This window comes from Mastigoproctus giganteus, chromosome 12 (assembly GCF_048544385.1).
Source record: "Mastigoproctus giganteus isolate SK-2022 chromosome 12, ASM4854438v1, whole genome shotgun sequence".
Taxonomy (NCBI): Eukaryota; Metazoa; Arthropoda; class Arachnida; order Uropygi; family Thelyphonidae; genus Mastigoproctus; species Mastigoproctus giganteus.
Window position 1 is genome coordinate 53,166,596 of NC_143586.1, and position 27,519 is coordinate 53,194,114.

Below are 27,519 nucleotides of genomic sequence, written 5' to 3' on the forward strand. Positions count from 1 at the left end.
TAAAAAAAAAGAATATTCCCTTTTGAATTTGTATAACCATACTGGAGATTGGTTTCACTTAAATAAGTAGGGTGAACCCTTGCATTCATGGGCATGCACATGAGTTTAAAGTTATTTTTTATGAGCTTTTATCCTTTCTGGAATTAAAGAATTTACTATTAATTAAATTAATATGTAGCTGCATCCTGATTCTTACTGAGAGTTACATACAGAAAAAAATAAGTTATGACTGCTATCAGAAAAGACACATAAAGAAGGATAACTTACCACAATCCAGCCAACTCGAAGAAATACTATTACACTGAATAGGTTTATCATGCATGATGTGAAAACTCCATCCCATGTTCCAAAGAGTACTGGCTCTGAGAGAAAAAAATTGGTTTTCCACCATGGCTTACTGCTAGCGGCCTGAAATTTAACGATTTTTTTGTTGTTGTTTTGTTTTTTTAAATAAACTTATGAACTGAAATATCTTAAGTAAAATTAATTAAAATTTTGAAACTTCACTCTATACTGGTCCTTGGAACAGAAATAAAAGAACAAACAAGAAAAACAAAAGTTCAGTTAGTGAATTAGAAGTAGAACCATAAATAGATAATTAGTTTAAGCAAGTGTTCAATATTTCTGTTGTAAACTCCATTATAACTTTTATGGAGCTAGTGGCATGCTAGCACCGTGGATAGTAATGTTTGAGAAGCAAGAAGAAACTTATTACATAGATTGTAAATAACAAAGAAATGCTGTTTTTTTTTGTTTTATGGAAGGCTTTTCCCATCACAACCCAACCTTCCACCCATCCAACGGTGGAAGCTTTAACAACCACCAACAAAAATCCTTTTTTAATCCAATCTGGAATGTGCATGTTTTCAAAATCTGCAAAGCGCAATTTAAAATCGTCACTCAAATTTGGAAGATGTTTTGTGTATATTTCTAAGTCTCCATCTTTTACTTCCAATTGCTGTAGATTCGAAAAGTACTGAAAATCTTTTTGTAACAATGATGATTTAAATAAGGCTAATTTAGCTTGGAAGCCTAAAAGAATCATCGGAGCTTGAATAATCGTGACATCTTTACCTTGTAGACAGGTCTGCACGTTATTAAATTTTGAAAATAAGTCCACCAAGTAGAAAATATGATTCTTATTTCTCTTCAGTTCATCACTCAAAAACAAATTAACATCTGTAAGAAACTCTAGGGTTGAGTCGAACAACTCAACAAATCTTTGTAGACTTGCACCTCTAGACAACCATCTTACTTCAGTATGCAAGAGTAATTGGTTTGATACTTCATCATTTTTTTCACAAAGTTTGGCAAACAATTGCGATTTAAGAGAATGAGCTCTAATTTGATTAATAGATTTAATACACAATCTTAGAGTATCATGCAGTTCGTCACAGAGTTTTTGCCACCAAATGGTTTCGGTGCAACACACAGTGAATAGTATGTACACTTTGAACTTTTTCTTTCAGAAAGGCAGCGAAACTTCGATAATGGCCCACCATTGCAGGTGTGCCATCTGTGGCTACTGCTGTTATATTAGTAAATGGAATATCATACTTATTTAAATATTCCTCCAATTGCTGAAAAATTGTCAACCCCGTTCCATCACTTTCAAGATATTTTGCAAATAAAAATTCGTCAATAATTTGATGTTTGGTTTTACTATAATATCTTACGTAAGCCATAAGAATAGAAGAAATATCGAATGTAGATTCATCGAGTTGGATGGAGAACTTACTATTTTTGAGTTCTGATACTACAGTTTTTTACCTTTTACTACAGTTTTTTTCTACATCTTCAGCCATTTCACCAATACGCCTTTTCACGGTATTCGCACTCAATGGTAAGCATTTTAAAACAGGGCCAGAATCTTTTTTTGTTATGGTTTCAATTACTTCTTTGATTGCAGGTATAACAATGTCCTCTGCAATTGTATATGGTTTTCCTTTTTTTGCTATATTAAAAGAAATATTGTAGAAGGCTGTTAATCCTTGTTTATTGTCAGCTTTGGCAAGTGCTTTCATAAATGATTTTATAGTTGGTCGATGTGTGTTTATTACTCTTTCAGTTCTTTAAAAAAGTCAAGATCTTTATCTTTCTTATCGGGATGGAGTCTTTGAAGATGATCTTTCATTTTTGATGGTTTCATTGCATCGTTACTAAAAGTTTTTTCACAAAGAAGACACATAGGCCTCATTTTGTTTGTTAATGAAGCAATAAACCCAAGTTTCAAATATTCTAACGAATATTGTCTGCATTTCTTTTTAGAATCTGAAGCTGCCATTGTGGTTACTGGGGTTGTTTGTTTGTTATTTGGTTTTTAGGAGCATTAGCAACTAAGGCCATATTGCTCCAGGGATATACGGTGGTCATTCCCTGACCTTTCCGCATCCTCCGTATTTGGTGGTCATGGGCTCGAACCCCATTCTAATCAAGAAGCGTATGCTACGCACTGCTGCTCCTGTCCACCTGGCTACTGGAGTTGTAACAAAATAATTAAAATTGAAGTCAGTAAGCAAAAGTAATAAGTCTAAATAATATACCTACTCATGTATTTCTATAGGATGTACAAAACTATCTGCCCTGCTCAACTCTTCAACATAGAGAAGTTTAGTTCGTGAATGAATGACGATTGAATTATAATATGTATGTTGATGAATTTTAGAACATTAACGCTCACTTGTATGTCGATGCGCAAAAATGAGACCGGGATCGAATACGTGTAAGTATAAGTAAATAAGCAACCGTGCACATGTTGCAATCTCGCTCCCGCCGCGCGGGAACCACCGACATTTGTTTATTGGTAAATACGTCATTTTGGCCTACTTGATTGGCCTCCGTAACTATTTTCATGACCTTGCTCCATCTTACAGGTCCTATTCATGTCGCTGTTTCCATGATTCACTCTTAATTGCGTTGTCATTCAGGATGGAGGTAATCCAAGTTAACCGAATTAAATATTACCCGTACAATGATGTCATATTTTTCTATCGACCCCAAGCCTGAATCAACCCCTAACAATGTTATATCGACTTCTGGGGGTCGATATCGACCACTTTGGCAACCACTGGTCTAGAGGCACTAGTGGTGCATGCAGGAGGGCACAGTGAAATTCCTTCTGGTAATGTGGTATGATCCCATACACTGAATTACTGTGCATATTAAATCGAAAATTTGTGTATGTAATGGATTGTAACATTGTGTACTGTAGACAATCCACTCCATACACAAACTGTCATAGAAACCAAAATGGCTAGGGTTCTTGGATTTAATAACTTTCAAAATCTAGTTCACATTAATTAATAACTTACAAGTATGGAAAAAGTTTGTGTTGTTAAAAAAAAAAAAAAAAAGCTGAGAATCATAATTCAATTCAACCAATGAGTTTTTACTTTTGTGCCAAATCATAGTACATTTATTAAAAAAATGGTTTGAGATAAAGGATGAAAGGCTAAGGCCTTGTTCACACTTGAGCACTCTGCTATAACACAGCAATGCATTTGTGTTAATGTGTTACATTATGAGGACCAGAGTTAATTGTAACAATATAGGAAGCATTTGAAGGAACAGGGTGCATGCTTGTTCTAGTTTATATTCTGGCACGACCACCAGGTCATTGGAGTTTACAATAAATCGTCAATACAAAAGTTAATCGTATTTAGCAGTCACAGGCTTGCACCCCAGTGCACTCAAAAAGCACATGCTACTGCACTCTCACTCCTGACCACTTGGCTATGCCAGGCCTGTGCATGCTTGTGATCCATTAATCATTCATGACCCGTGGTCAGAATATGGTGTCCTTAGCTAGTGCAGTTTTAATTTTAATGCACATCATTTTAAAGTAAAACAGAAACAAAGACAATGAAATTGGTGAAAAATGGAAGTTTTTAGGCATAGAAATATATGTAGCAGTTCGCAATTATTAGCATACTTAGAATACCAAGAAATTAGTACACATTTTAAGAATTAATTTGTATGGCAACAACAAAATGAGTTCCTAATAAGTGTAATCAGTCCAAAAATTGTGAAGATACATTACAAAGATTGAAAATTAACAGAGGAAAGAACTGTTGAGAACATCTCTCTTCAAAGAGAAGTATTTGACTGAAAATTGACAAAAAGTCCTCCATACTAGAGCACTTTGTATAACATAACATACCTTTGATGTTTTCTTGAAAAACCAACAACACTGTGAATGCTGCCTAGGGTAGAATGAGAAATAAAGGAGTCTATTCCTGTAAAAATAATTTTAGTAATGCAACTGGCGCAAGTACTACAATCAGGAGATTTAAGACATAAATCTTATTTATGTTAAATAAATCAGAAAGGCTTCCAAGACAGCTCGCGGGGTTTTGTCAATGACATATATGAATTATGCTAGCAGGGGGAGGTGATTATCACATTGTATAAGACAATGGTTAGGCCACACCTTGGCTCATTTTAGGAAGGATCTAGATCTATTGGAATGGATGCAGAAAAGGGGAATGAGATTGGAGCAGGGAGGAAAATAGTGCACTTACCAAGAAAGGCTTCAGCTGCAAACTGCAATGTCTGGACTCTAGACACTAGTGAGGTGATCTGATTGAGGTGTTTAAGGCTTTGAATGGATTGAGTAATCCATTGAAATCCATCTAAATGACAGCACGCTTCCTCTTACTGAGACTACACACAAACTTATGTTATGTTATTTGGTTTTTAGGAGCATTAGCAACTAAGGCCATATTGCCCCGGGGATATGCAGTGGTCATTCTCTGACCTTTCCGCATCCTTCGTATTTGGTGGTCACGACACAAACTGAGGAAGGATGGTTGTAGGTTAGATGTGTGGAAGTTTGCCTTCAGCTAGCAGGTAGGCAATTGTTGGAACAAACTATCATTTGTTGTGATTGTCAGTAGTTTGAATAAATTCAAGGAGAAACTAGACAAACTGTTGGAGATGTAATGTGGGCGGTTTTTTTTTTTTTTTTTTTTTGGCTGTATAAGCTTACTTTCTTGCATTGTATGCTGCTAATAATACTGAAAAATAATTCTGACATCATATTTAGATTTCAAAAAAGCTGTTGACTCTGTTCATACCTATACAAATTGGATCAGTGTTCTAATGGGTCAAGCTCCTCCTTGGACTAATGTTATTAGTGGATCCCTCAGAGTTCAGTACTGGACCTACTGTTGTTTTGTAATGTTTATGAATAAGTTTGATGAAGGCGTATCAGGCTTAGTGCCTAAATTTGCAGATGACACAAAAGTTGGTAGGGTGATTAATGCCAGTAATCAGAGTATGCTACTGCAACAAGATCTAGAAAAATTAGGTAATGGGCTGAGAAGTGGTAAGTGAAGTTTAACATGTACAAATGCAAGGTACTGCATATGGGTAGCAGTAATCCCAAAATAACATTTCAGATGTGTGGTACAACACTGAGGGTAATGAGAATCGAAAAAACCTGGGGGTAATTGTGTAATCAGACAAAGTTTGATCATTGGAGATGGCCTGCTAGGACAGCTCACAGGGTTTTGTCAACAACATACAGGAATTTTCTCAGCGGGGAAGAAAGGTAATTATTCTGCTGTTAAACCACACCTTCAGTACCACAAAGAGGTTTGGAAACCTCATTTTTTAGGGATGTGGATTTTTTGCATTCCAACGAGAACAAAAGGGTGCTCTTAACAGGAAGGGCTTCAGTTCTGAAAATTGCAGCATCTGGACATTAAGAGGAGAGGAGATCTGACTGAAATGTTTAAAACTCGGATTGGATTGCGTAAGCTCAACGTTGCTAGTATCCTTACCCTTGCTTGTTGAACACAAATAAAAAGGACATAAATTTACATTGAGGATGGGAATGTAACTACCCTCTGGATTTTCATCCAGAGGGTAGTTGATTGTTGGAACACACTTCCATTTGGTGTTGTGGAAATGATGCATGCTTCTTGCATCATTTTCCACTATTAATATTAAATCTTATCTGCACTGTTTTAATTATGAACAGTATAAAGAATGAAAATGACAAGAAAAGCTCAAACTGCAACCCAAGATACCTAGAAGATAGCTAACACTGTGTACAGTGAAACTTGATTTTATGGATCCTGATTTAATGCCTTTCAGATTTAACATAAAAAAAAAAAAAAAAAAAAATTATACCACTGTGTTCATAGTAAATTATCTACTCTGCATCAATCAATAAAGTCAAGGTAAATAAAAGCATGTTTTTTATTGTTTAACTTTATTTTATTGTTTCTACTACATATATATATAGGGTGCTTAAATTTTCAATTATGCAAGGTACAAATGGTATCAAAAAACAACTTTTGATTTAATGGACATTCAGTAATAATGGACACTTCTCCCTTACCCAGTCACCAATAGTTATTAGACAGGTAGATTATCTGGTAATCTTCTGTACTAGATGATATATACACAATTCTACTAAAGCCCATGGGACATTCCTAATTATGAACAAAACATATATTTACTGAAAGGAATTAGCAGTGTGTTAGCACAACTTTGGCTGTAATGACTGTTTCAATGCATTGTGAAAGAGTTTCTACTAATCTCTGGTAGCTGTGCTCCACACTTCCCTTAAAGAATTTGAGTACAACTAATGAAGAAGGCCATCACAGCCTTAACCTAATTCTGCATTCCTTTTTAAAGCAGAATGCCCTGGATCTACACAAGAGATAGGCTTACTGGAGGATTTAACTGTAAGGAAAACTGGAAATATACTTTATAATAAAGACAGGTGGAACAAAACCAGAGTATATCTGACAGAAGCAAAAAAAAACTGACAATGCGACAAACCAATTACCAGTTTTTAAGAGCACTAAAGAATGTATGGTGATCCATGTGGGTGGTGCATTATACCCTTAGTTGCTAATGTGCCAGTAAAATAAAATACAAATCAAATCCATGTGGGTACTACTGACTTAAAACAAACTGATGACTTAGTCAAGAAACATAACATCATGCTGGAAAAATTTTTCATGGAGGGACAAAGTGTTCTTGTGTCTGCAATTCTGACCATATATAGCATAAGGGAATATACAATGAAAGTCTTGTGGATTAATTCTGGACTTAAGGGGCTCTACAAGGATTATGGGGGAAATTTTTCTCAGCATAGCCTGCCATAATTAATAGAAGAAATGTTTTGTAAAAATGGAATTCATTTCGGAGGAAGTGCAATACACAGGTTTTTGCTAGTGTCATTGAGGACACCTTAAAAGTTTTACTCAAACTGTTAATTCAGGAGGTTATTAGAGGATTAATTGGAATAATGTAGGTTAGTGACATGGGCCAAAAAAAAAAAAAAAAAAAAAAAAAAAAAATCACACTTTCACCCTCCCTGAGTACTTCTGTCTGACCTGCAATTACCTTATGCACAGAAAGAAACATTAAAATAAATGCAAAAACCAATACCTGGATACCACTGGGAAAAATGTTTAAGTAACTAAAGAGGTTGTGTCAAGGTTGTTAAAAGATGCAAAATTTAATTTGTCTCTATATAATGCCAGGAATATTGTAAATTAAACAAACCTAAATTTTTGATTAGGCCACCAATTCTAATATAATAAGGACTAATGGAGACAAAGTGCCATTCAGAAAAGGGGGATGAAGAATTTTGTTCAGTTAATGAAATTTCATGATCAGTCAGGCATGAAATTTTAAATGCAGTATAAACAAGCAGCCAGGAAGGTACACTGTCACCCATCTATGATATTAAGACCTTTGCAAGTATAAAAAAAAAAAAAAAGGATGTCATTGTCCTTTTATGCAAAATAATAGCAAGAAAGCATTTCGAATATTGTTCAGATCTGGAGGCTACACTTGCAGATTGGTGAGGGATGCTAATTGATATCCTTATGAAAGAATTGCTTGGAAGGTGCCCTACAGATATTGTTCTATATGCTTTCCTTCACCTGGGATGACATTCTGAAAATGGAGGACTTCTTGCAACAGAATTTCATGTAGCATCTCATTTGGGATGTTGGCTACATGCTGTTTAATGCTTGCTTTCAAATCGACAAGTGTCTGTATGCCGCCATGGTAAACTCTACCTTTCAGGTATCCCCACAGCCAGAAATCACAGGGATTGAGGGCTGGTCGTCAGAACTGTGGAAAGTCTCTAGAAATGATGCAATCATTTCCGAATGTTGAACGGAGCAGTTCTTTCACTTGTCGACCAATGTAGGGAGGGGTACCATCTTGCATGAACACTACGGTCTCCAAGCATTGCCTTTCTTGCAGAGCGGGAATAATGTGATCTCTTATAAGAGCGCAGTACCGTGCACTAGTTACCATACACCTTACAAGGGGGCCCGTGGGGCGTAGGCTCTTCAAAGAAAAATGGTCTGATTATAAATTCTGCTATGAATCCACACCATACTGTAATGTATGGACTTTGTAGTGGTCTTTCATGCACAGCAGATGGACGAGAAGTTCCCCATATTCGGAAATATGGGGAACTTCTCAAAAATGTGCCTTATCAGACCAGATGATCATTCGAGCCCATGTATCATCAAGTTCCATACGAGCCAGAAATCATAGAGCAAAGTCTATTCGTTGTTGCTGATCACAAGACTTTAGTTCTTCCACTAAGTGAATCTTGTATGGGAACCAGCGTAAAATTATTTGACGCACTTTACATACAGTAGACCAAGGAAGGTTCAAGTCTCTTGACACACCTCTAGCAGGCACTACTGACTGGTACTGTTTCAAATTCTGCCAATTGCAACCGCCACTTCATCCACTACCTCCGTTCCAATAAGTGGTCATCTGGTCCCCTGCCTGGAATTACACCTTACTCCCCGGGCGGCCACCCGGGGAATTAGGTGTAATTCCAGGCAGGGGACCAGATTTCTTTATTAGTTTTCGAAGACCCACTGACAAGGTCAAAGGTCCCTTACGCAAACCTTTAAGTTTCTGATATTCACGTAGTTGCATTAGCTATTATTCTGGTAGAACAGTTTTACTAAAAGAGCACGTTCGTTTTTTTTTATAAGAACCATAATGGTTATTGACAGTGGCATTGTCCTTTCTGCTTTTATCTAACACAATGTCATGTGCGTAAGCAGTGTGTCATGAAGTAAATGAGGCCCACATGTGAGCTAGAAGGACAGGGTGGTTGCCCTCGAAGGATCTAAATTGAAGGGCCCATCAAGCTCTCAGCTGCCCACATCAACGCCACTTGGTCATCACACAACACAGTGGCAACCCCAAGGCAGAATGCACTGATCCCACAGGAACTAGTAGTTGTTGGCGACTCTATTGTCAGGGAAACGGGGAACATGCTTTGTAAAAAGGATAGGTGGAACAGGACCAGGGTATGTCTGCCAGGGGCCAAGGTTGATGACGTTGTAGAGAGGAGATCTTTTAAGAGCACAAAGGGTGATATAGTTGTACAAGTTGGCACTAATGATATTAAGAGTAGGAGACCGGCAGAATTACTTAACAAGAACAGGTCACTGTTGAAAAAAAGCCGGGAATTAGGGTTGAATTTGAAAGTGTCTGCAATTCTGCCCAAACATGATAGAAGGGAGTATATGATGAGAGCCTTGTCAATCAATTCGGCCCTGGAAAGATTGTGCAAGGCTCAAGGGATAGAATTTTTTTCAGCCTGGTCTGTACTTGTTAACAGGAGAGACTGCTTCTACAGGGATGGGATACACTTAAATAGAAAGGGTGCAAGAATATTTGCTGATGCTATCGAGGCAGTGTTAGGTGGGTCGGAAAACTGTTAGATTTGGGGGGTACAAGGACTAGAAGTTGTGCAAGAATCACCTTCTCCTGTACCTGTGGCTACTGTTAAACTATTATTCTATTAGAATAATTAGAATAATAGTAGCGACCTGGAGCAAGGGGTGTTGGGGGTTTCAGGGATGGATGGCAGTCATCGTGAAATAGGTGGGTATATGGGATGTGTTAGGGTAACTAGGAATAGGGGCATGTATGCTTGCATGTATACCACCAATGCTAGAAGTATAGTAAATAAATTTGATTTGAAGTGTTGGTCAAGACATCAAAGGCGGATATTGTTGGGATAGCAGAGACGTGGTGTCACACAGATATGAGGAATGCAGAACTGGAATTTGGGGAGTACAATGTGTACAGAAAGGATAGACAGGGAGGAGGTTATGCTGTTAATTAAGAAAAACAAAATCAAAAGAAGTGCACCCAGTTGATATAGATGAACAGTGCACTGTTCAGTCAGTTTGGTTTGACATAAGCACTGCGAAAGCAAAAATAAGACTGGGAGTGCGTTATAGGCCTAATGACTCGAATGAGTACAATGAACAATTGTAAAGAGAAATAGAGTGGGCTAGTATATCAGAATGTCTTATAATGGGGGATTTTAACTTCCCAGATATTGACTGGAACTTGTGGGTTGGTCACTCACACACTAGTCAGATTTTTGTGGATTTATTGGATGATTGTTTTCTGCAGCAGCATGTTCGAGTTGTTGTTGTTATTTGGTTTCTAGGAGCATTAGCAACTAAGGCCATATTGCTCCGGGATATACGGTGGTCATTCCCTGACCTTTCCGCATCCTCCACATTTGGTGGTGACGGGCTCGAACCCCGGTCTAATCAAGAAGCGTGTGCTACGCACTGCTGCTCCTTCCCACCTGGCTACGGAGGCGCCGCATGTTCGAGAGGCAACCAGAGAGAGTAATACTCTTGATCTGGTTATCAGCAGTGATCATTCCTGTATTAAGAATTTGCAGATAAAGAAACCACTAGGTGGCAGTGATCAGAGTGTACTGATGTGGGATTTACTTAAAGATTTAATTACCATCAGGGGTAAAGGAAAGGGTTATTGCTTCCGTAAAGGTGAGTACAGTGGTCTCAGAAAGTTTTTAAATCCTGTACAGTGGGATCAACTGACGATGTTACCAACAGAAAATTCAAAGTGGGAAGCATTCAAGGAATTAATTGTGGATGCTACTAGACGTTTCATACCTATTAAGAAATATTGTTCAAGGTTTAGGCCTAAATGGTTATCAAATGAACTAATGAGACTCTTAACAGAGAAGATAATTGCATGGGATGCATATAAATTATCAAGCGACTCAGAAGCCTATGGCAGATATAAGCTAGTCTGTAATCAGGTGACAAAGGAGGTTAGGCAGGCGAAGGCAGATTACGAGAAATCCTTGGCAAAAGATGCTAAGAAAAACAGTAAGGATTTCTTTACTTATATAAACTCTAAAAAGAAAGGGGATGAATCTGATTGGTCCACTTGACATCAATGGTTCGACTGTTGATGATCCTGCTCAGATAGCAAACAAACTGATAATTCACACATGAGGAATTATTAAAGTTTGAAAATGGCAGAAGGTTATCAAACTGTAGCAGGATACTTAATGATTTTGTAATAACTGAGAGCATAGTGGAGGAGAAATTGTTGAAGTTAAACATATGAAAAGCACCTGGGGTGGATGGGATCTATCCAGTTATATTATAGGAGGCGGCAAAGCAACTGAGCAAACCCTTAGCCATAATTATGAGATCCTTGGACAGTGCGTAGCACATGCTTCTTGATTAGACCGGGGTTCGAGCTCGTCACCACCAAATACGGAGGAAGCGGAAAGTTCAGGGAATGACCACCGCATATTCCCGAAGCAATATGGCCTTAGTTGCTAATGCTCCTAAAAACCAAACAACAAACAAACGAGAGTATCCTTGGACTCGGGGGAGGTTCCCACGGACTGGAAATGTGCAAATGTATCCCAATTCACAAAGGGGGATCGAAGGGTGACACGAGTAATTACAGACCAGTTAATTTAACTTCTATTCCGGGTAAAATAATGGAGTCACTGGTTAAAGATGCATTGCAGGATCATCTAGACAAGACTGCAGCAATAATTCAGACACAGCATGGATTTGTTAAGGGAAAGTCTTGTCTGACAAATTTGGTAGGATATTATGATGTGGTTACAAAGGAACTGGATGCAAAAAATAATTTTGATATCATATATTTGGATTTCAGGAAAGCTTTTGACACTGTTGCACATGGAAGACTATTATACAAATTGGAGCAGAATGGTATTAAGGGTAAGTTGCTACAATGGATAAAAGGATGGTAATTGGGAGAAGACAGAGGGTGGTAATCAATGGGTGCTGCTCTTCTTGGACTAATGTTATTAGTGGAGTCCCACAGGGTTCGGTGTTAGGTCCACTGTTGTTTAGTATATTTATCAATGATATTGATGAAGGTATATCAGGCTTAATGTCGAAAGTTGCAGATGATACAGAGGTTGGCAGGGTTGTTAATGACAGTAATGGCAGTGTGCTACTGCAACAGGATCTGGATAATTTGGGCAGATGAGCTAAGAAGTGGCAACTGAAGTTTAACCTTGACAAATGCAAAGTACTGCATATGGGTAGAAGTAACCCCAGAGAAAAGTACCAACTGTGTGGTACTACACTTAAGGTGATAGAAAATGAAAAAGACCTGGGAGTAATTGTGCAGTCAGATATGAAGTTTTCTGAGCAATGCAGACAGGCTGCCAGGGCAGGTCATGGGATATATAGGAATTTTGCTAGCAGGGAAAAGGAGGTGATTATCCCTCTGTATAAGGCAATGGTCAGGCCACGCCTTGAGTACTGCATACAGGTCTGGAGGCCTCATTTTAGGAAGGATGTAGATTTACTTGAGCGTGTACAGAGAAGGGCAACAAGATTGGTGAGGGGAATGAAGGGAACCTCTTACCAAGAGAGGCTTAAGTTCTGCAAATTGCAGTGGCTGGAGACTAGGCACCTGCACGGTGATCTGATTGAAGTGTATAAGGCCTTGAATGGGTTGAGCACACTGAATTCTAATGGGATCCTTCCACTTGTTCAGATTATGAACCTAAGGGGCATAAATTCAAATTAAGAAAAGACAGATGTAGAATAGATGTACGGAAATTTGCCTTTAGCCAGCGGGTGGTTAATTGCTGGAACAAACTTGCATCTGTCGTTGTGGAAGTTGATAGGTTGAATAAATTTAAGGAGGAACTGGACAGGCATTTGGAGGGAAAGGCATGATTTTTTTTTTTTTTTGGCTGATGCTGCATAAGCTTATACACTTGCTTTCTTCCATCACATGCCACTATTACTACTACTACAACTTTTACATATGTGCAGAGCTATTTTTCCCTGATGGCAGAAATTTGAACTAATTTTTTTTCTTCTACAAATTGCTTCCCCATACCCTAAATGACATACCCACCGATTTTCAAAACGCTATCTCTTAACCGTTTTGACACTATCGTCTCCTGAATAGGGAAACTTATTTTATAACCACCCGGTATATAAGAACAATATAAACAAAACAAATGAACAATTTGCATATATATTACTTTTGAGCAAAAGGCATTGACATTCCTAACTAGACTAGTACAATAGATGCTAGCTGGAATTAGAAATATTATGATTACCACTATTTGAGAAGTTAGATTGAAAATATTCAATAAATTCCAAGTGAATTACCATGTTTAGAGTGAAGCCAAAGTAAAGTTCACAGAATGGTTATCTAATTATTGTAGACAAAGTCTAAGGAGCCTAAAGAGTGAATTGATTAAAAATAAGAAACTACAGAAACACTTACCTGATCTTCATGAAATAATTCCTGCTGACTTGATGTATCTTTCCAAAATGGTTCAACATCATCATCCTGGTTTTCCCATTTGATCTTTTCTCCAGGAAGATCTGTACTAAGGCCAAAGCGGTCCCAATCAATATTCTGTCTTGAAGGACTCCTATTAGGCTTATGAGAAGCCATCTGACATTATCACAAATTTTTTTCTGCTATAATTAATACCAAAATAATGATTACTTACAGAATACATAAAAAAACAGTCGGAAGTTCAAATATGATCCAGATTCTAATAATGAACTCAGTTATAATAAAATTAATAATAAAATATTCGAACCAATAAAGTTTATATATACTATAATTTAAAGATCATTAGCAATGTCTTACTAATACAAGCCACTAATCTCCTAATGAAGAGCTTTTGACTAAAGGAATATACTATTTTTTGATATTTGATTCCTCTACAGAGGAGAGACTAATATAAATCCTCCTCCACCCTCACTCTGAAAGGACAGTCTAGAGTACAAAAATTTATTCTTCCAGATGATACTGGTACTTCTGGATTTTGGTAAGTAAATATTTTAGTTCCTCCATCCCTTTACATGAAAGGTTACTGAAACCTATAGTTCTCCAGTACCACAGAATTGAGGGCTGGAAAGATAGAGGAAACTTGTTACTATTACATTTGAATCAGCATTTGATGGTATAGCATATTTAAAATTTGTGATTGAAATAGTGTACAAGTTTATTTGATATTATTGATGGTAAGCATAAGTGAAACATCCCATTTTTTCTCTATCTCTGAAAAAGAAGTCAATTAAAATTTCAGAAAAAAATTCATTTAAAAAAAATTAAATTTATTAAAGCAAATCAGCAATTGATGGTACAGCTACGTACAATATGTTTAAGGAAGAGGTAATGCAAGCTTCTGGTAACGTAAAAATGGAATTTCTGAGGATCCATTTGATCAAAATCAGTATCATCCTTTTTCTAAATTATGTCTTGGTCATACCCTAATTCTGCATTGAGCCCTACATTAGCAGTGAAGAAGAAAAGCTTACTTTAAAATCAAAATTGTTCCTTGCATTAAATTTCAATTATGTAAAGACTCTGCTCTCACTGAAGACTGAACCCAAGTACTCTGCATTAAAGTTTGAGCTTATATTCAACTGAGGGGAATGAAGGGATCCTCTTACCAAGAGAGGCTTAAGTTCTGCAAATTGCAGTGGCTGGAGACTAGGCACCTGCACGGTGAGCTGATTGAGGTGTATAAGGCCTTGAATGGGTTGAGCACGCTGAATTCTAATGGGATCCTTCCACTTGTTCAGATTACCAACCTAAGGAGGCATAAATTAAAATTAAGAAAAGACAGATGTAGAATAGATGTGCGGAAATTTGCCTTTAGCCAGCAGGTGGTTAATTGCTGGAACAAAACTTCCATCTGTCATTGTGGAAGTTGATAGGTTAAATAAATTTAAGGAATAACTGGACAGGCATTTGGAGGGAATGGTGTGATTTTTTTTTTTTTTTTTTTTTTTGGCTGATGCTGCATAAGCTCATACACTTGCTTTCTTGCATCACATGCCACTACTACTACTATTAGCAAACTATGCAGAACTGTAGATAATGTATTGTAACCAAGTGAACAGCCAAGCAGCATAGGGAAGCAAAATTTCTATTTCAAAATATAACAACTGTTATGTTTTGAAATAGAAATTTTGCTTCCGTAGAACTCCTAGAACAGCCACGTTTTTCTTACATAGTACGGTGCTATAGGACTGCATGGGTATTTCAACACAGTAGTAAAGACAAGATCCATATGCATTATCTGAATTTAAATTTTACAGCATCACCTTGCTATGAAATTTAAATCATGGTGCTTTTTCACAGAGGGCATATTCATGTTAAGGAAACAGAACTTTTGAAGTGCCGACAAGGCTGAAGCCTACATGCACTAAATTCCAAAACTTGAATTTTTGGCTATTATTTGTTGTTGATGTTTCCAAAAGTAAACTTTAAACAATAAATAAGTTAATTAATTAATAAACATAAACAAAAAGCATGAGCTCAAATAGCTTGCCATTCCCTACCCCACAGCAGGGAATGGCAAATTATTCAATACCTTAGGGTATTGCCCCTGCAGTGGGGAGGCAGGCCACTACTATCTAGAAACACTGTTCCTTCTTTTTAAAAGTTTTGTAACATATTAGCAAAAAAGCCCAAAAATAATTTTGATTACAAAACAATTATTTGACAGTATGCCAATCCAGTAAGAGTGTCTCCCACTCGAGTAAGGATCTTAGATTGAGATAAGGACACTTCAGCATGCACTGGATGGTCACCATTGCACCACACAAACCAAAGCCTGATCTTACCAAATTAAATTGGCTCAACCTAGACATTAGACCATGTCTGGTCAGCAGGAAAAAAGCATTAAGACAGAACTACAACTAAGGCTTTGCCCTGAAATTAACTGTAGTAACTAATGGCAGGAAGACAAAACGTCTTTCTCAGAATGGTTCTACTTCGCTTGCCATTTCTCAACCAATTCATCTTTTATCCTTTTCTTCTCCACAGCTACCACCCACCCACCCACCCATCCACCAACAGGGCACGATCAAATACCCACAGTTTCCATGGGAATACCTCTCCTTAAACAATATATATCAAGCCAGCATGGATTACCAATAAATCCATTGGCATCTTTCCAGATATTACCTGAACTACATCCGTGGACACTGAACCTAATCATAACTCGAGCCTAGAGTTATGCCTAGAAGGGCAAACCTTTGTACCAATAAAAAATGCTTTTTAATGATAGAATTTGTAGCTCTAATAAACCAAGCTCCAGAAGCATAAGTAATGATGGGAACAAAAATGCATTCATACAGCAAGTTCAATGATCGGCCTATTATTCCCCGTCTCACACATACCACTCTCCAGAGCTTGGAATCAGTATCTTTATCTTATATTTCAAATACTTTACAAGTTCAATGAAGAAAAGCCCTGACACTACACACATACCTCAGAGAGACATTCCCATACTTAACAAGCAAAGAACTCACCAGACCTAACTTTCCTTTCATTAATATAATCACAGTGTTCTTTTCTGATATTTGTAATTTATGGACTTGACTCCATTCTAATAATTCCTTATTCCTTTAAAATAGAACTGGCCTTATCCTCCAGTTTCATCGTCAAATTTCCACCTATCTATTAAGAACACCATATTGTCTGCATATGCAACAGCCTGAGTGTTCCCCCATGTCACACTCGAGGAACTCATTAGCATTAGCAGTGGCATATGCTTATGCAACATCAACCAAAAAAAAAAAAATACTTTCCATTTCACCCATCCATTCACTCCAAAAGTTTGTCCAGTTCTTCCTTGTATTTATTTAAGCTATCAATTTTCACAAAGACAGATGGAAGTTTGTTCTAGCAATCAACCACCCACTGGCTAAATGCAAATTTTCACACATCTATTCTGCAAGTCTTGCCTCAATTTGAATTTATGCCCCCTCAAGTGCATAATTTGAGTGAGAGGAAAAATCTCATGAGCACTGAGCCTGCTCAAGCCATTCAAGACAAATTCATTAAAGATTATACTCCACACATGCGGCCCCAGAACTGATCCCTGTAGGCAACTATGTTCCACTACTTGGACCTCCCCAAATAAATGTGTGTGTCTCTCCCACCCCCTCGCCTGGTGGGTTCCCCACTGCCAGCTAACATATCCCACCCCCAGAGCAGGATGGGCAGTTTGACCTTCATACCGGATTCGACACTGCTTGGACATGACACTGACAAAGACATTCTGCGGCTTTGCTGCCAACATGCCATTGGCGATCTGAACTGGGTACTCTAATCTGGTTCCCTTTAAAACCCCACACCCAGGTGGGGGGGAAGGAGACAGATCTGTCTCCTCTCCTCCCTGCCTACCCCCCATACTTTGTCTGGTGGGGCTCGTCTCCACCAGGCAAAGTATGGCTACTCTATCATCCTACTCTATCATCCCTATTCTTCTATCTGTTTTCCCCCAAGTCTTCAGTCTTCCCCCCCCCTCTCTCTCACTAAATCGACCAACTGACCCTTAACAATGTCACCAAATTCTAATCTACGTCTAAATTCCACCGGAATTTAGATGTTGTCTAAATCTTTAATTAAGACAACAAACACTATTAGCTTTTATCTAGCGTATAGCCTCACGTCTAAATTTAATAACATCAAAATTTTGCCCGACCTATTAGGCCTTTAACACATCTCTTTAGCATTCAACCCCAACCAGTGATTTCCAAACAGTAATCCCATTAAGCACTAATGTCAAATGCATAATTTTTTTTTTTTTTTTTTTTTTTTTTTTTAGGTCCTAGCCGCTGAAATCCCAGGAAACTAGGTGGCAGGACCTGCCAGAGCAATTTGTTGTGATACTGGATACACCTGGCTAGCCTCCACATGGCAGGGTAGGGGCAACATCAGGCCCCACTAGGGGCCTGGCATCCAATAAGCCAGTCAAACAATGGGCACAACATATCACACTGCACAGATACGGCCCACACACTTTCAAGTCTCTGGCTTGACAGTGTACTGTCCTCGATACAGCAAAACACACGTGGAGTTGGGAGAAATCCCAGGTGCTGTTTGACACGAACATACCTTATACTTGGACCTCCCAAACCAAGATGGACTGCACCACTACCTCCCACTTCAAGATGTTATACAAGGCTCCAGGGAAAGAAGGCCAGGGGCGGCCCATCCTGAGGGTGCAAAGGGTGCACTGCACCTGGGCACCAACGTTCGAGGGGCGCCTGAAAACCTGAAACTTACATACACGTATGAAGAAAATTTTAAAGGGGGGACACCAAATTTTAATTGGCACCCGGACACCTCATACCCTAGGAACACCCCTGCAGTAAGCAATTCTAGCCCTGTGGATGATACTACCCCACCACAAGGCATCAATTGCACCTCAAAAGTCTATAAACAAGTCAAGCAAGTACCACCCCCCATAATTGTCTACTACATTCATCACATGCTTAACTTCATCTTCAGTTGAACTTTTTTTTTTTTAAATCCAAACTGCATACTAAACATTAAAGTTAAACTATAATATCTTGCACTGAATCTAGTTATCAATCTTTCAAAATTTTACCAAGAATAGGTAGCAATGCTACATGGTAGTAGGAGGTTGGTTTCAAGGGCTTCTCCTGAGACAAGAATCATCCTCAGAATGGCCATCTTCCAAACTGCAGGGAATACACCTTGAGCTAAACATGTGTTGTACATGTCCAGGAACACACCTGGATGTAAGGGTGGAAGTGTTTAATGACACGGGTCTCCAAGAAATAGATTCCAGGAGCACTACAATCTTTAACAAGATTGATAAAATAATTTAGCTCTTTTTGAGAGAAAAGCAACTCCACATCAGAGAAGGCATAATTCTCATTTTTGGCCAAAATAACATTCTGCAAATCACTATTGAGATCAGGATGATTGTCTCTCTGAATCAATTCTTGTAAAATCTGTCTGACTGATTGAGCCCATGTAACAGTTCCCAACTGGCTCCCATCATCCACAGTATACATAAATTGTAAAAATGGATCTTATCTGCTATTATCCTATATACAGATCCCCAAAAATCAACATTTCCTTGCATGACAATTTCTTATACAATCTTATCTCAGATGAATAACTCTTCCTAAGACCTTTTTATATCTCTGTTTATCCTGTTATAGCACATTCAACCTCAATCTTCTGGACCTTTGAAATCTTTTGCAGGCACTTCTTACTTGTTGTTCCATTATCGATAAATCAGAGTTCCACAAAGGCACTGATTTAGAATTCACTGTTTTCTGCACATAGTTAATTCACACGCAGTTTTTAACACTTCAGTTAATTATCTGGCCTTATTTCCACTTAACTGTTCCCAATTCTTAATGCTGGCTAACATTTGATCTACAATTTCGTCAAAACAAAGAAAATTTACTGGTTTTCAACCATGTGCAAGGTCATCCCTGTACTCATAAGTTATTCATTTGTGATCACTTGTCACAAGAGCATCATGCACACACCAGTCATTCAAACGTAACATTACCATGTCAGAGCCAGTAGTAATGTCAATATCATGAACAAGAAGAATCATTAACCACTCCTACCCCAAGGAGAACAGAAACTCTTCAAGTTCCAAACTAAACTTCTATCATCAGTGTCTTCTCCCCCCCCCCCCACCACCAGATTGTAGAACCAGCATTTGAATCCAGAGCAGACATCACTAGTTTGGACCTTAACTCTTCCACACTTCTAAATATCTTATATAACAATAAATGATATCACTAAATTTACAGTAAAGGAACACCAGGTACAAAGAACCAAATGGCTCTATAATTTCAGCACAAATGCCATACTGAAAACAGAGTGATATAATCTGAATAATTACTAGATGTGGACTAACCACCACAGTGGCTACTAATGTATTGTTACCCAATTTTCATATTCTATACATACCTGCATATCCCCTCACCTTATGAAAAGTATGGTTCCTATACCAAGATTAAACATATGGTCTAATGACCTTTCTTCCACCACTTTTACCAATTGGGGGAAAACACATTTTTAGACTACTGAACAATGATCTGCATAGGCCTTAGAGTATTTCCTGAATTTGAACTAACCATAGTCAGTCCTTTTAGTAACTTCAACTACTTTTAAATATTCAGGGCATTTCCTAAAAACTGCAATATGTTATGCGGCATACGCATTTTCAAACAATTAATACAGCACGCTGGCTCGTCTCATGTGTAGACGTGTTGTGTCTTATGTATGGCGGCACCTAAACGTTAGTTCAACTCTGCCATGGTACACTGTGATGAGTACAGCGCTCTGTGAAATGGCCAGATACAAGTATGGTGCTATGTCTGGGAAGTGTGTGTCTTGTTGTATCTAGCCACTTAGCTACTAGGGAGCAGCGATCACCAGGATGGCTGCTCCCTAGTACCCATCCACGCCACAAGGAGGCAGGCCACAACAATACGCATACTGTCAAACAAAAGTGACAAGGTAAGAATCCTGCATCCACTGTAGGAAAAATCAATTCCAGTGGATGCCAGCAAATCCCGTACCACTGGGAGCCCAACCCGATGGTACCAGCAGATAAATAAAAAAAATAATAAATAAAATAAAAATAATAATACAGTGGATTCTGGTTATTTGGGCCACCGGTTAATCGGGGCAGTCGTTTATTTGGGGAAAATCTTAAAAAACAGAAACCAATTGAGAAAATAGCCAGGGTTTACTTCACTTAATTGGGACAACATGCCATTTAATCGGGGCAGGAGATCGCAGCACAGGAGATTACCCTACGATTGTCTCCGACAGTACCACGTGGTTCGGTCGAAATTCTGGAGGTCACAACCATAAAACAATAAGCATTCACCTGTTTATTGGGCTTTTCTGTTAGTGAAATCTATCATAAACGGACAGTAAACTCAATCTTACTGAATTTGCGATAATACCCACAGCTGGAATTCTGTGGATTATTATGGTGAAATGTATTTACACTTCCATTCTTCTCTTCATTCCTATTTTTAAAGCTTCGTAACTCGTTACTCCATTCTCACTTGTGCGTATCGCGTTACTTGCAATTTGTGTGTGCCGTGTTCTTTGTTATTGTTTGCTTATCTTTTTACTGTTTTAAATTTTTAATTTTTTTTACAGTGCAATGATTTGGCAAGAGATAATGCATCACCAAGTAAATAATCATCTTTCATTTGGTCTAATATTAAAATAATTATTTCTTGGAGTTGTCCATATACGGTACATATGGCATTTACTTTTGAACACCATCTTGTATCGGTATGTCTCTTCAGGCTGATTTTTACAATTGACGATAATTTTCCCATCTGCTAGTGGACGAAGAGAAGAAATTGTACAATGCCTGTATAGTTCCGAAAATTTCACAACATCTGCATTAATGCTGGCTGCACGTATGCCTACCAAATTAAGATTATGTGCACACCATGCAATTTGATAGTATGAACCAGGACTATAATGCTCAATACATTCTACGTTGATATCAATATTTATAAAAGAATAAGAGAAGTTTAGCTCAATATTATACGTAGAACACTTCTGCATGATACTCTCCAGAAATTAAAATGAAAACAATTAAAAAATCGAAAATCTTACATTACAGTAAGAAATAATTAACAATAATTAAAAATCAAATGCACACAATTAGAAATCAATTTAACGCAATTAAAAATTAAGTAAAAAATTAATTTAACGAAAAAAATTGCAAAACAATTTTCCTTTCTGAGCTGACAATGCTTTTCGACCATATGTCATGATCACAGGAATGAAAATTACCTACTAGGGGGTGAGCATGGAACTTAAATAGGGATTATTTGTTTTCATACAAGTGCATAAAGGACCACGAGTCGGAGATTAGATATGGCCGGCGAACATTAACAGAATTATCATGTAATTTAATTTCAATGGTTTCTGCAATTAATAGTCTTGTATACTAAGTATTTTGGCCTCGTTAAATAAAAAAGTATGTTTTTCATTAATGGCATGAAAGGCTAATTCTGACGCTGCTGAACGAGAAGCATGAACTGAGGCCACATGTTGATTAACAGGAAAATTCAGAGGTAACTGCGTAGAACCCTAATAAGAAGAGTCGCAATCACTGCAAGAAATGTATGCAGAAATGTTGTAAGGATTAAATTAGAATTTACCACCTCAAAAACTACCTAAAAAAACAGTGCCTAATTGATATTGAATTTGGACTTTGTAATGTTCCACAAAAAGATTTATTTATTCAATAAGTTAACTAGGTGGTGAATAACATAAAAGAAACACGACTTCCTAAATTGAATACACGACAGTTCAGCTTTACGTGAACTTCAGAAAAATAAGGACATTATTATTCAGAGAGCTGATAAAGGAAATACAGTGGTAATACTCAATAAACCTGATTATATTAACAAGTTAGTCAGTTATATCAGATACTTCCACTTATCTTGAAGTAGACCCGCCACTACTTATAATCAACTACATTACTAAAAAACAACTACATTACTATGGCTCAGTTAAAGGAATTGAAGGCAAGAACATACAATATTCCTGCACTTTTCGGTCAGGTAAAATTACATAAGACCAGATTTTCTATTCGGCCTGTTGTTTCCTACAGAAACTCGGCATTTTGATCCTTGGCCACACATGTATAGAGCATTACAAAACCCTTTAGACAGGTGATACAATTTGGGATTAAGAACTATGATACACTATTTAATAACCTTAAGGACTAAAGACTAGGCGGTAATGATAACTTATTCTCACCAGATATTACCTTGTTATATACAAATATAAACGTTGAATACACAGATATTCTTTGGGATATGTTAAATAATAACTCTATACTGATTAATTATACGAAGCTTCCTATTAAAGAAATGTTTCACTTAATAAAACTCTTAGTTGAATCCAATTATATCACCTTTTGAGACAAAGTATACAAACAAATTTTTGGTTTGCCAATGGGATTAAGCCTGAGCGGCCTAATATCGGAGATCTGCCTCTCAACGATTTAACGTATACATTTGACAAGTTTTCTACCCCGTACTATGGGAGATATTTAGACTATGTTCTAGTCATTACCGATAGTAGCACTATCCAAGACATTTTACATTTGTTTAATAATATTCATTCTAGACTTAAATTTACATTGGAAAGAGAGAATACGAATACTAAGTCATTAAATTTTCTAAATTTCATGCTTACTCGGGACACAAATAAAATCCAATTTAACTTCTATCATAAACCTACAAACACCAGTACGCTTCTACATTTATAACAGCTATCACCCGTTCACCTACGAAAGATTGATTATCTTTAATCAATTTCTCAATGCTTATAAGTGCTCAACGATGGAATCTGCTTTGGGCTCAGAAATACAAATATTAACCAGCAGATTCTTAAACAGGGGTTACCGACTTGCTACAATAGACATAATTAGGGTACAAGCTAAGGATAGAATACAAAAAAAAAAAAAAATACACTAACCAACAACAGTAATATCAAAAAAATACTTTATTTCTGTCCCATATGTTGAACAGTGACACAAACGGCTTAACAGATTCTTTAACAGGTTCTTTAAAGATAATGAATTTAAAATTGTAGCCACGCCGATACGGAAATTACACACTATAATGAACAATCGCTCAGTCCTTTCCTCGTTCGTAACAAAAATAAATGACCTCATATACAACATTTCTTGCAGTGATTGTGACTCGTCTTATCAGGGTTCTACGTGATTTCCTCGGAATTTTCGTGTTAATCAATACGTGGCCTCAATTCGTGCTTCTCGTTCAGCAGCGTCAGAATTAGCCTTTCATGCCGTTAATGAAAAACATACTTTTTTATTTAATGAAATCAAAAATATTTAGTGTCCAACATAATTATACGAGACTATTAATTGCAGAAACTGTTGAATTTAAATTACATGAAAATTCTGTTAATGTTCGCCGTCCATATCTAATCTCCGACTCGTGATCCTTTACATGCATGCGGGAAGACAAATAATCCCTATTTAAGTTCCATGTTCACCCCTATTCGGTAATTTTCAATCCTGTGATTACGACATATGGTCGAAAATAATTGTCAGCTTCAAGCAGGAAAATCGTTTTGCAATTTTTTTTCGTTAAATTAATTTTTTACTTAATTTTTAATTGCATTAAATTGATTTCTATTGTGTTCATTTGATTTTTAATTATTGTTAATTATTTCTTATTGTAATGTAAGATTTTAGATTTTTTAATTGTTTTCGTTTTAATTTCTGGAGAGTATCATATGGAAGTGTTCTACGTATCATATTGAGGTAAACTTCTCTTATTCTTTTACGACATGCAATATACCGAGCAAGGGAATTCTCCTTTTGAAATATGGTTTGGACACCTCTGTACTTTCCCAACATATTGGCAACATTATCATAGCCTTGATCATGTATATTTTCAATTAATAGGCAGTCTTGAATTAGTTTTTCCTTAATTTCTGATGCAATTCCATCTCCCGTTTTGTCTGTTGTGTTTATGAAAGCAATGAACCTTTCTTCAATTGTACATTTATCAACTGAAAATGTTACATATTGAACAATTTCTGTTAACTGGTCTTTATCTGATACATCTGGAGTGCTATCAAATATTATACTATAATATTTAGCCATTTTGATTTCTTTTATTATTTCACTTTGTACACAGTATAACAAATTCATTCTGAATTTCCGGAGATAAATAATTAGTCTGGTGTTTAATATGAAATTCCAGAGCATTTTTCATACCAACGTCAAATTGGCTGACAAATGTTTATCAAGTTTAAAAATATGCCACAATTTTTTTTATTCTGTATCGATATTACTAGCATGTCCACGAAATGCCAAATTATTTTCAGCACAGAACAACATACATTTTAATATTATTTTCAATATGTGACGCCATTTCAAAATTTCGCTTCTTAGTGCTACTTGTGCAGCTTCGTCAATTAGTCCACCTTTTTGAAAACCCTTTTCTAATAATTTTGATTTTGTGAAATTGTTTGTGTTGTAATGAATTCTTATGAAAAAGAACGTGAAAAACATGTAAAATCGTTTGGATTTATATGTTTCGAATGCTTAAATCCATCTGAGCTGCAAAATGGAACATTATTTGTGCCAGATACAAATAAGAGGCACAGAAAACATGCATCTTTGTTTTTGCAATAAAATAACCATTTCTTCTCTTTTTTTTTTCAATACCTTCATTTTTGTATTTCCACGAATTATTGAAACATCAGCAATTAATGACAGGAAACGTATTTAAGGCTATATGTTCGGACCGTGTTGCACCATAAGAGATCTGTTTTTGTTGGTATTAAAGTTCCATGTGGTCGGATCATTAAAATTCAGACTTACATGTTCTGTATTATTGCTGCCATCATTTTCTTCTGCCAACTGTTGTTGGTTATTGTCTACATTTTCTAATTCTTTTAAAATAACTTCAACTGTTTGGGCTTTTTCTTGGATTTCCATTTCAGTGGCACCATCATTTGTTTCATCTTCATTCGAATCATGTTTGTTTTCTTTGTCACTTTCAGGTTTGGAGTGGCTTATTGTAATCCAGTTTTGTAAACTAGTGGAATGTTTTTTCTAATTTCCTCTTTATGCAGTCTTTCTACACAGTACTGATGTCCACTTTTTTGCATTTGGTGGCATGTCTAAAATTAATTTGGCCTTTATTGTTTTATTTAAATTATAAATCACAATATTAACGATTACCTGTTTATATAGCAATGCAATCACAAAAACACTATACACACTATTAACTTATTCAGTTTGTACACAATGTGTGAATTGTAAACTACTATGCATTCGAACATGTGCTAATGAAGCTGTCGCCTGATTGGTCCCTTCAAAGTTCCTTTTGAAGTCCCTTCATTGGTTCCTTATGTTCTGGATGCCAAATAGATCTATGATGCTATACAGTATGTACTCAGATATAAGGATGCATGCAGGCTTGAATCGAGTGTGAAAATTAATTTTTTTCACCCCACCCTGTGCTTTCATCTTGATTTCGACATCATCTAGGGGCATCATTTCGTCAGCTATCCTCGGTGTCAAAATAGCTTGGCACTGTACTGATGTGGCCTATCAGTGGCGCCTTTCTCCTGTCAGCACCCTTGGCACCTGCCCCAATGCCAAGGCATTCTTACTTTCTTTCTACACATTCTTAATGTCCTCACTATTTTTATATTTGTTGCTCTTAGACATTAAGAAAACTACTTTTTGGCTGCTTTACTTGTTCCTACTGTTCCTTGGTCACTGTTACTTATGATTTCATAGGTGACACCTTCCCTTTCTCTTCTAATCTTTCCTGAAGAACTTTATTTCTATCTATAATTTATTTGCAAAGTTCTCAAGTTCACCACATAAGTCAAGGATGTCTGCAGCAACCACAACAGGAATATTATTACCAGTTCAAAATAATAGTCTCAATTTCAACTTAATATTTTAATTTGTCAAGTCATCATTTCAACTTGATCTTGTTCTCCAGAACTATCTAACTCATTTCTTGGTCTTTTTGTAGAAAATTTAGGCACATTAACCTTCTTACTTCCTGATTTCTTTCCATCAGAGTGCTTATCACTTGCAATTTGTCCAGTGTTCAATTTCCATTGAATACGCCATTACTTCTATACTCTCAGCCTTAGACTGCTTATCACACAAGGTTTTTTTCTTTTTAGAAGTCCCTTCCATTGGTGTTCCCACTGGAATAGGAGAAACATCAGCTAAAGCCATCTCTTCAGCTGCAGACAAGACATCTTGATTTATTTCTTCAATTTTCTCTTCCAATAATTCAGATACATCATCTCTAAAACTCTGCTGTGACATAATCACCTTAGCATCTCTGTTAGATTATATTAAATCTTGAAGGGAGCCAGTTAGAGAATTTCTAGTTTTTGAAGACATGTTAATACTGTATATAATAAAATAGGTGATTAATTATTAGCTCACTGTTATTTACAAAATAACAGTGAGCTAATAATTAACACACCAACTATTTACAAATTTACAACATTAGTAGTTAACAGAGCCAATCAGGCAACAACACAAAAAATATAATAAATAAATAAATAAATAATTAAATATAATAATCTCTCTCTCTCTCTCTCTCTCCCCCCTACAATTTTAAGCTTGTTTTTGCCAGACTGGGGTATCCCCCCCCCTGTCTGGCAAAAACTTCCAAGTTGTTATTGTTGTTGTTATTTGGTTTTTTTTTTAGGAGCATTAGCAACTAAGGCCATGTTGCTCCAGGGATATGCGGTGGTCATTCCCTGACCTTTCCGCATCCTCCGTGTTTGGTGGTGACGGGCTCGGACCCCGGTCTAATCAAGAAGCATGTGCTATGCACTGCTGCTCCTTCC

General features: G+C 37.0%; 1 protein-coding gene across 1 annotated transcript in view; it reads right to left on the reverse strand.

The window, feature by feature from the left end:
* The window catches only part of LOC150077062 (solute carrier family 12 member 8), a 179,950-nt gene that overhangs the window by 144,721 nt on the left and 7,710 nt on the right, over window positions 1-27,519 (reverse strand). The window contains exons 2-3 of the mRNA XM_090386023.1: window positions 13,579-13,778; window positions 268-408 (exon numbers count right to left, since the gene is read on the reverse strand). Coding sequence (XP_090242149.1) covers window positions 268-408; window positions 13,579-13,752 — 315 coding nt within the window. The 5' untranslated portion in view covers window positions 13,753-13,778. The remainder of the gene's footprint in view (window positions 1-267; window positions 409-13,578; window positions 13,779-27,519) is intronic.